Raw genomic sequence first — 9,173 nt, 5'->3', positions numbered from 1 at the left:
GATCAACTTTTTCTTTTCCTATAGAAGTTAAAGATCCCGACAAAGGGATTGACTGTTCCAATTGTTCGAATTCAGCGAGGGATGATGAAATGGAAACACAATCTCTTTCCTGATTTCTTCCGAAAAATCTTAGATGAGACACACCAGGAGATTGTTGCACTCCGTTGTCAGGAGAGCTTCCAAATTGATCAGAGTAACGATCTTCCTTTTCTGTCATCTCACATCGATCTTCGTCAGACATTTCTGTAATGACTGAAAGACCTGCCCTGTCTACGTACTCAAACCGATCACTCTCTAGTGAGGAAGCACTATCTGGAGTGGATCCCAGCCCTGGCCAATCCTGAATCTGCTCTGCTTCTGATTCCTCTGTCTCTGGTCCTGATTCCTTGCCATCTGTGTGGCTGATTAGGATATCTGAGGTAAAGGAAGATGTCATGGAAGCAATCTCGGCCAGTCTGTCGTCCATGATTGCATCTTCGTCATCTTCCATAACAGGGTCAACAGCCACGACGGTAGCAAAACTGTCCACACTCGATGTATCACCGTAATCGTCCTGTTCTGAATGAGGTTCAAGGTCTGTATCGAAAACTGCCAGGGCCAGGCTTGGATCAGAGCCCACTACAAAATCTGATTTCTTAAATGATCTTTTTTCTTTCTCTTCCTCACTACTACTCTCTTCCTCTCCTTCTTCTTCACCATCCTCTTCTTCTTCCTCCTCCTCCTCTTCCTCCTCTTCGCCTGTCTCTTCTTCCTCCTCCTCCTCCTCTTCTTCTTCATCTTCTTCTTCTTCTTCTTCTCCTGTTTCTTCTGTCTCCTCCTGTCCTTCAACCTCAAATCCAGTTATTGCTGCCCTTTTCGATACAACAACTGACTGTACTGAAGCCACAGCCACTGGGTCCCGGAACTGTGGTCGTTCGGGTGACTTATTTTCTTCTTCTTCAGTTTCTTCAGCTTCAGTACTTTCATATTGTTTAGGAGAAACATCCGACTCTGCATCCAAGTCCAAATCTTCCATGCTCTTGGTAGATTTCAAAGCAATTGAAAAGTCCTGTCCACTGTCTTCAAGAGACTTTCCTAAAGCACTAACCACAACCTTTTTGTCATTATCTTCGATCGATGTGTGTAAAGACCCTATTTGCTGCTCTTCAAACTCATCCTTCTGGTCCTCATATTCTTCCAATTCTTCTTTTCCCTCCTCTTCTTCTTGTTCTTCAGTGAGTTCCTCCTCAACAATGTCCACTTCAGTTGGAACGTAGCCATAATATTCTCCATCTTCTTCTTCCTCATCATGCAAATGTTGAGTCAATATAATTCCAGGAATATCTTCAGATATTTGTCGCATCAAGGTCACGCCCGATTTAGGAATAGAACTGGGCTCATAATTTTCTTCGTGACTTGTCTCAATTTGATCAATATGCTCCTTTGTTTCCTCTACAGTGGTAGTAATTGGTTTAGATACAGGTTCATCGTCAGTTTCTGACGATACTCTAGTCTTAACATCTTCTAAAATAGATTCAACAAAGGTTGTAGCTGTTTTTTCAAGAACTTCTGAATCTTCAGCAACTTCAACAGTTGTCTGAGGTGGGGTGTATGTCCCAGAAAAGGGTGGAGTGAAGGCCCCTGTGGGCGGGGTGTACATTCCACTTTGTGGAGGAGTGAATGTGCCTCCAAAGAATCCCTGCCTTATGGCATCTGGGGTTGGAGATAGTGGTCTGTCAAGGTCAGAGTAAGAACCGGAACTTATTCGAAGAAGTTCTCCAGACCACGCACCTGCCGATTCAGTGGTTCGTCCGTCATCAACCTCTACATCTGTCCGTTTCTTATTCTCATCATCATCATTGTCTTCATTGTCATTATAATCATCATCCTCATCATCTTCCTCATCTCTATCTGAGCCAGCAGCAGCATCTTCAAGTCTTATCAACTCTTCCTCAGGTCTTTCTTCAAATTCCTCTTCTTCGTCTACCAAATCAATGTCATCGTCTCCTTCCTCGCCTCCTCCATAAAACTCGCCCTCAATAAATCCTCCAGACGCTGTTTCTCCTCCCTCGCTGGCTACAGCCATGGATAAATTTACCTCCAGAGCCCTACGACCGTGGTAGATGTCCTCCTGTTGATATTCCTCTTGCAAATAGAGCTCCTGTGAAGTTTCATCAATAGACATCCTTTCTCGTAAGACATCCTTCTCCTCATAAAACCCAGGTTCCTGGATATGTACCCTTACTGAATCCTCCACATTTTCATTAAAATCGTCGGCCACTAAATCAAGATTCTGCCTAGTTTCCTCAAGATGATCGAAGTCTCCATGTGGTTCTACAGGAATGGTGATAATTGGGTCAGTTTGGGCAGATGTTATCACAGAGATGTGTACGGAATCTTGAAAAAGGTGGTCATCGTCATCGTCGTCTCTTGCCTGCTGAATGTCTGGTTTGGCCTCGATAGTTGTTATAGTTGTTGGCTGAATGGGTTCTTGGGCCACTTGACCATTGTCCCCGTCATCGTCCCTAGGTTGCTGAACGTCTGGCTTTGCTTCAATTGTTATAATGGTGGTGGGTTGAACTGGTTCATAAACGATCTGACCATTACCCTCATCTTCTCTTGGCTGCTGGACATCTGGTTTTGCCTCAACTGTTGAAATGGTTGTGACTTGAACAGTTTCTTCCGCAACCTGATCACCATAACCCTCATCATCTCTTGGCTGCTGGACACTGGGTTTAGCTTCTACTGTTGAAACATACTTGCCCTCCATGGATTCTTGTACAATTTTACCACTACCATTGTCGTCGTCTCTCACTTGTTGAATGTCTGGTTTGGCCTCAATTGTTGCAATGACCGTGGTCTCAATGGTTTCTTGAATGATTTGCCCATTCCCTTCATCTTCTCTAGGTTGAGCAACATCTGGTTTGGCTTCAATGGTTGAGATGCAGGTAGGCTGAATTGGCTCGGAAATAATCTGACCATCGCTTATTTCCTCATCTCTGGGCTGTTGAACATCTGGCTTAGCTTCGACAATTGAAATAGAAATAGCTTCAAGTGTTTCTTGGATGATCTCCCCTGGGCCGTCGTCATCACCTTTTGTTTGTTGAACATCAGGCTTGGCATCAATTGGAGACACGATTGCTGGCTTTATGGGTTCCTGAACAATATGGCTCTTCCCGTCTTCATCTTTAGGCTGATGGGCATCTGGTTTGGCTTCAACTGATGACAATGATGTTGGCTGGATTGGTTCATGTACGGTTTGGCCGTTTCCTTCCTCATCTCTCGGTTGAGCAACATCTGGTTTAGCTTCAATGATTGCAATGGAAGTGGCTTCAATTGTCTCTTGAATGATTCCGTCTAGACTATCTTCTCTTGGCTGTTGAACATCTGGCTTGGCCTCCATTGAAGATGATTTAGTAGATTCAAATGTTTCTTGAATAGTCTGGCCGTTTTCAATATCCTCTCTGGGTTGTACTACATCAGGCTTGGCTTGGATTGCTGCGACAGAGGTGGTTTCAACAGTCTCTTGAATAATTTGGCCACCCGCACCGTCATCATCCCTCACTTGTTGTATATCAGGCTTGGCGTCGATAGTTGAAATTACTGTTGGTTGTATGGGTTCTTGTACAATTTGTCCATTTCCTTCTTCATCCCTGGGTTGTTGGACATCTGGTTTGGCTTCAATTGTTGAAATTGTCGAGGCTTTGATAGTTTCTTGGACTATCTCTCCATGTCCATCATCATCTTTTACTTGCTGGATATCCGGCTTAGCCTCAATAGTTGAAATTATGGTTGGTTGAATAAGGTCTGAGGACAAAGCGCCATCAGCACTGTCCACTTCCTCTTCCTTGGGTTGTTCCACATCTGGCTTGGCCTGAACTGGCCTTATTGCAGTGATATGAATTGGTTCTGAGGAGAAATCTCCATCAATTCTGTCCCCGTCATCCTCGTCTGCCAGTTGCTGTCTCTCAGAATCTTTTTCTTCCGATTCAAGTGGCCTTTCTTTGATATCTTCATTTCTTTCATCTGAAACAACTTTATCATTGTTTCCGGCTGGCCTTGAGTCCGTGTTATTGGCCCCATCAAATTCAGGAATGTAATCAACTTCCGTAGGTCCATTTAAAACGGATACACCCGAAATTTTATCATCAGCAATCTCTGAAGGAAGCATATCCTCATCTTCGTCATCCCCAAGGGTCGAATCCAATTGGTCTTGAAGATCAAAAGACGTCCCACCATTCAATACCTGGAAATCTCTGTCCGTGCGTTCTACAACTGACGTTGTGTCATCATGCGAGGAGCTCAAGTCATCCTCGTGAAGTGTGGTGTCCTCTCCGTCTTTCGCATCTTCTTCAAACACCTCTGACTCTAGACCTCTACCCAAAAGCTTCTGAGGCGTCCCAGCATCGGTTTCAAATACATCATCTTCAGGACTTGATAAAATGGACTTTCCAGCTGTCTCAACTGGTCCTTGTTTTTCTACAGTATCTGGAGAGATGTCAAAAGCAGTTACTACGTGACTAACACGTCCACTATCAAGGTCATAAGATGCTGCTAATAGTGTTGGTTCCACTGACATCTCTGATGAAGATGAAGAGATCTTGTAGTCCTCCACTGATTGCTCTGACATCCTGGGAGTCAGCTGATCTGTTTGGAATGTAACTCGTTTTTCTAGAAAACTCGATGTTTTTAGACATGTCTCATCTTCCTCTATGTCATCTACACTAGGATTTTCTTCTATGGGAGACAATTTTTCCTCTGTTGAGTCACGTTCTGTCTCGGAGGACTCATAAATTTCATTGTCTGCCAAAATCTTGCCAATACTGTGAACTGCCATGGGGAAATGAGTCGGGTGGGGCGGGGGAATGTGATATGTCACTTCTTCAAATGTCGTGCTCAGGCTTGTACCCTTTATAGTTTTGGATTCCTGGGACGGTGACAGCGATCTATCCTCTTCTTCAAATGACTCTTGAAGTAAGAGTTCCTGTTGGGCTTTCCTGGACTCCATACTTACAACACTCCCCATGTCTTTCCTCCATTCTGACTGGCTGTTTGTTTCTCCCGCTCCATAACTGGCCCCTGAATATTCATGCGGTGTTTCGGATAAATCAAAGTTGTATTCCTCCTCAACAATGCTACTCTTCATTAGTTGTCTGCTCTCTATTACGGAAGTTAAGACTGCGTCATCATGTGCCGCACGACTTTGTTCATGTGGTTCATTTTCTTCGTCTCTGTCGATGATTTTTTCATCACCACTACTAAATTCCAAATCGAATGTAACTTTTCTAGGTGATTCTGGGCTGTAAACATCCTCAACATCACCGTAAAAACGCTTTTCTAAAAACTCTTCATCTTTATCTTTATCCCTCGTGTAAAAAGCTCCCATGTCAATCGATTTTTGTGGTGCCATTGTTGACTTATGCTGCTCGCCTACAAAGGATTCCGAGAACTGCCTTTTATACTGATGGGCGATCTCCCATGGCAATTTGGTGTATTGTCCTGTGTTCTCATCATAAACATCTACCCCTCCATCAGAACTACTATCTGACTCTCCCTCAAACTCCTCCTCTGCTGAACCTTCTTGAATAGGATACGCTTCCTCACCACTCTCTAAAATTTCTTCAGAACCAAACTCAACAGACCTTCCACGCCCGCCACCTCCAACAGATTTCATATTATCGAAAGGTTCCTGAGAGTAGGTGTGAAATTCTTGCAATGACAAATGTTCTCTTTCCAGTGCAACTGAAGCACCCTCAGAGGCAGCTGCCCCTTCGACTTGTGCCGGTGATGACACGGACCTATCAAACTGTACCATCAATGACTGTCCATCTCTACCTTCTGATGGCGATTCTAAGAAAGCTTCAGGACGTTCTTCCAAATCTTCTGGTGATATATCTAGTGTTCCTTGCTTCATTATTTTGGCCTCTGCCTCTTCAAATGTCAGGTTTTCAAGCTGCTCCAAATCTCCATAACTCTCTTCCCCATCCTCATCTTCATCTTCCTCATCCTCATCATTACCCGTTACATCATCACCACCCCCTAAACCACACAACTCTGGTTCTAACTCATTGTCATCAATCAGCTCCACATCTTCCTCGTCCTCCTCCTCTTCTCTAAACTCCGATGCCTCTTTAAATTTCTCCTTACATACACTTTCCTCTTGTAATTTTAATTCTTCTTCGCAAGTACTGACAAGTTCATTTTCTTTTTGGAAAACAATATCTATTTTTTTTTCTAATGGGAGACTTTCATCACCAGCAACTTTCTCTTTTAGTATTTTCACTTCAACGTCTTTGGTACTGTGAGGGGGAATGGGTGAAAATTGGTCTTCTACATCTGTCTCCTCGGACTTCTCCTCGCTCATTTCTCGGATTTCAACATCTACGGAAAGAAGTGTTAGTGGATGTTGTTTTTGGGTGCATGCAAATAAAAGACATTGTAAATAAAATCATGAGAACGAAAACGTGTTTGAAATGATAAAAGTATAGTATGATGATAAAATTATAGACAGTATGAATGTATCCTTAATAGAAACTTTAAAATTAAAAATAAAAATATATTCAGCCATGATTTTGCTTCTCATGAATAACAAGAGCTTTGATATTGATGCTTTTATACCTGTTGAATGCAAACTCTTCTAAAACGCGTGGCAAGATATCTCACAAAATCGAAAATATTATTCAAAAGATTTCCTTGTAAATGTTCAATAAAAGGACCAGATAACTATTGGCCATATTGCCTAATAACGTTTGGCTGCAAACTTTTATTCAACCAAAATCAATTAAAACAAAACTTTGGCAATAAATTGTCAAATAGTGAGATGTTTGCAAACAACTGTGGTGTTACACTATAGACTATCTAAATCGAATGTCGAAACCTAAAACACACATTATACAGTCACATATCGATAACCCGAACACCTATGTCCGATTGTCCAATTGTAAATTACAGTACAGAAACAATCCGATAAAAACTGTTTCATCCCAGTGCTCGGATTGTTGAGACACGTGGATTAGAGGTGTTTGGATCAACGAGACGTGACTGTCACACATCATATTTAGGAGAAAGGCAAATCAAATCATGGAAATAAAAATTAGAAGATAGAGGCAAAAAAGCATGCCTTGTAAATTTGGCGCAACTCAATCTCTTCACATTAATCAAATCATTGGTGAAGGGAAACAAGGAAATATATTTAAAAAATAAAAATAAAATAAATAAATGATGATCAAAACTCAAACAAAACACACGTACATAAATCTGGTATAAGCCAATGTCCAATGGAATGAAGACAGCGCTATGTATATAATGGAATAATTTCAAATAAAGCAAAGTTTGGCGGCAACACTAGACAGCAGGAATAAATACGGTTTTAATAAGAACAGTAGAATATGTAATAAAATGTTCTTATAAAGAGGAAGAAAGGGGAAGAACTTGTGAATGAAAATGGAAGGTTAAATACCTTGGTCGTCAAAATCATCCAGTTGCGCCACTTCCGAGCTGGAAGAACTAATTTTATCTTCCTGGGCGAAGGTCAAGGCAACAGCCCCCTGGGCGATGCCGGGTGTTGAGGATGCTCTGATGGCTGTTTTACGTGGTTGCAACGAGAAGGGTGGGAGAATAAGGTTATGATGTGTCAAAGAAAAGATGAAAACAGGGAACAGGGGTGAAGGTGGGGGGCAAAAGTTAAGATAGTGTGAGCGACAAGCCGAGATATAATAATAATTATTATCCTTATTCACCAGTGTAAGATCTGAATCGATTGATTGAATTTGCAAGAGAAAGGAGGAGGATGCAGAAAAAGAATGTGATATTCATATTGCCATATTCAGAGAAAACTTTTTTTTTTCATTGTGACCAGAAAATTTGTACTCTAAATACCGATCGATTAAATCGGCGCTTTGTTTGAAGCAGCGTTTAAGACGTATCAGGGTTTGAGACTAGTTGACAAGATGGAGGTCATCTTAATCGATCGATTTTTGTGACTAACCGTCTCAATACGTTTTTATGCCTGTTTAAACCAAACGTAGAAAGCTAAATTTTAAGTGTCACCATGAACTTCGAGTGAAGAGTGATATGCTTCATAAGAAATAATTAATCTTATTTCGTGAACTGCAAAAAGACGAAATCTTATTTTTCATTTTGACTCAAAATTCAAGTTTCATAGCATCGTTCCTCCCGACATATTCCCGTTTTGAGACATTGGGTTATATTTCGAGAAAAAGCTTTCCGGCCAAAATGGAAAAAAAAAAATTGTACGCCTACGGCAGTATAGTAGAAGGTAAATCAAGGCGTAGTGCTGGGCGAGTAAGTAGCGAAGAGGCGCCTAATGTATTGGTGATTAACATGGGTTACTTTGACAAATGCATTGATATGTTCATGCATTCGGATAGTACAATATACTGCCTTCTTCCCAAACCGCATCAAAACAGGATAAGGTAAAATAGAATAAAACGGGGATGAGTTAAAACAGCTTCAAATAACGACGAGAATATTAAGAAAATTTTTTAGCGTATCATACATTTTCTTAGTTGGTTCTTTGGTGCCACCAATCTTTCCTTACATATTAAATTTTTAGTTCTTTACTTTTACCATTAAAGAGCTGTCAATCATAAATTCGTTTTCATGTCCCTCATCACATCGCCCTAATTTAGAAAATATTTCCATCTATAGTATTTTTAGCTTTGTACATTCATAACTTAAGATCACATTTATTTTACACACTTTTATAAATTGTGGAGAAAAACGCTTAACAACTTCGAACGTGACACCAGTGGAAACCCTCGCCGGATAAACTATTTTAGTTATCCCTTTTATAAAAAATAGAAGGCTCTTTCAGTGAAGGACAATTTTCTCAAATTATTGCTAAAATAAAATCATAAACCATGATTTGAAACTGTTGTAAACTGCATCTCCAGTTTTGGTTAAATTGAGAGTTAGAAAACCTCATGTAGCATTGCACAGGCTAGGCTAATTAATAGTATACATGACAATAATAATAAAAGTGTAGAAGACGTAGATTTGGTTAAAGAGAGCAGCACGTCTATTGTTATATATAAAGAAAATACGTTTTAATAGAGAAAACACATATAATGATAGGTTAGGAAAAGTAAAAAGTGACTACATAAGTAAACAATATAGACAATCCTATGAGTTAATAACAGCCATTCCAAGATTTCATTTAACGTAGCTTTTTA

General features: G+C 40.8%; 1 protein-coding gene across 50 annotated transcripts in view; it reads right to left on the bottom strand.

The window, feature by feature from the left end:
* LOC144972476 (uncharacterized) overlaps window positions 1-9,173 on the bottom strand; it is a 309,958-nt gene that overhangs the window by 15,223 nt on the left and 285,562 nt on the right. For all 50 annotated transcript variants that reach the window (XM_078913731.1, XM_078913721.1, XM_078913724.1 and 47 more), the window contains 2 exons: window positions 7,439-7,561; window positions 1-6,360 (listed from right to left, as the gene is read on the bottom strand). The exon at window positions 1-6,360 is cut by the window's left edge and continues 1,803 nt beyond it. In XM_078913731.1, coding sequence (XP_078769857.1) covers window positions 1-6,360; window positions 7,439-7,561 — 6,483 coding nt within the window. The remainder of the gene's footprint in view (window positions 6,361-7,438; window positions 7,562-9,173) is intronic.

This window comes from Berghia stephanieae, chromosome 5 (genome assembly GCF_034508935.2).
Source record: "Berghia stephanieae isolate SIO BIC M18660-M18661 chromosome 5, UCSD_Bste_1.3, whole genome shotgun sequence".
Taxonomy (NCBI): domain Eukaryota; kingdom Metazoa; phylum Mollusca; class Gastropoda; order Nudibranchia; family Aeolidiidae; genus Berghia; species Berghia stephanieae.
Note: the sequence above shows the minus strand (reverse complement) of the source record. Positions and strands in the feature narration are given on the sequence as shown.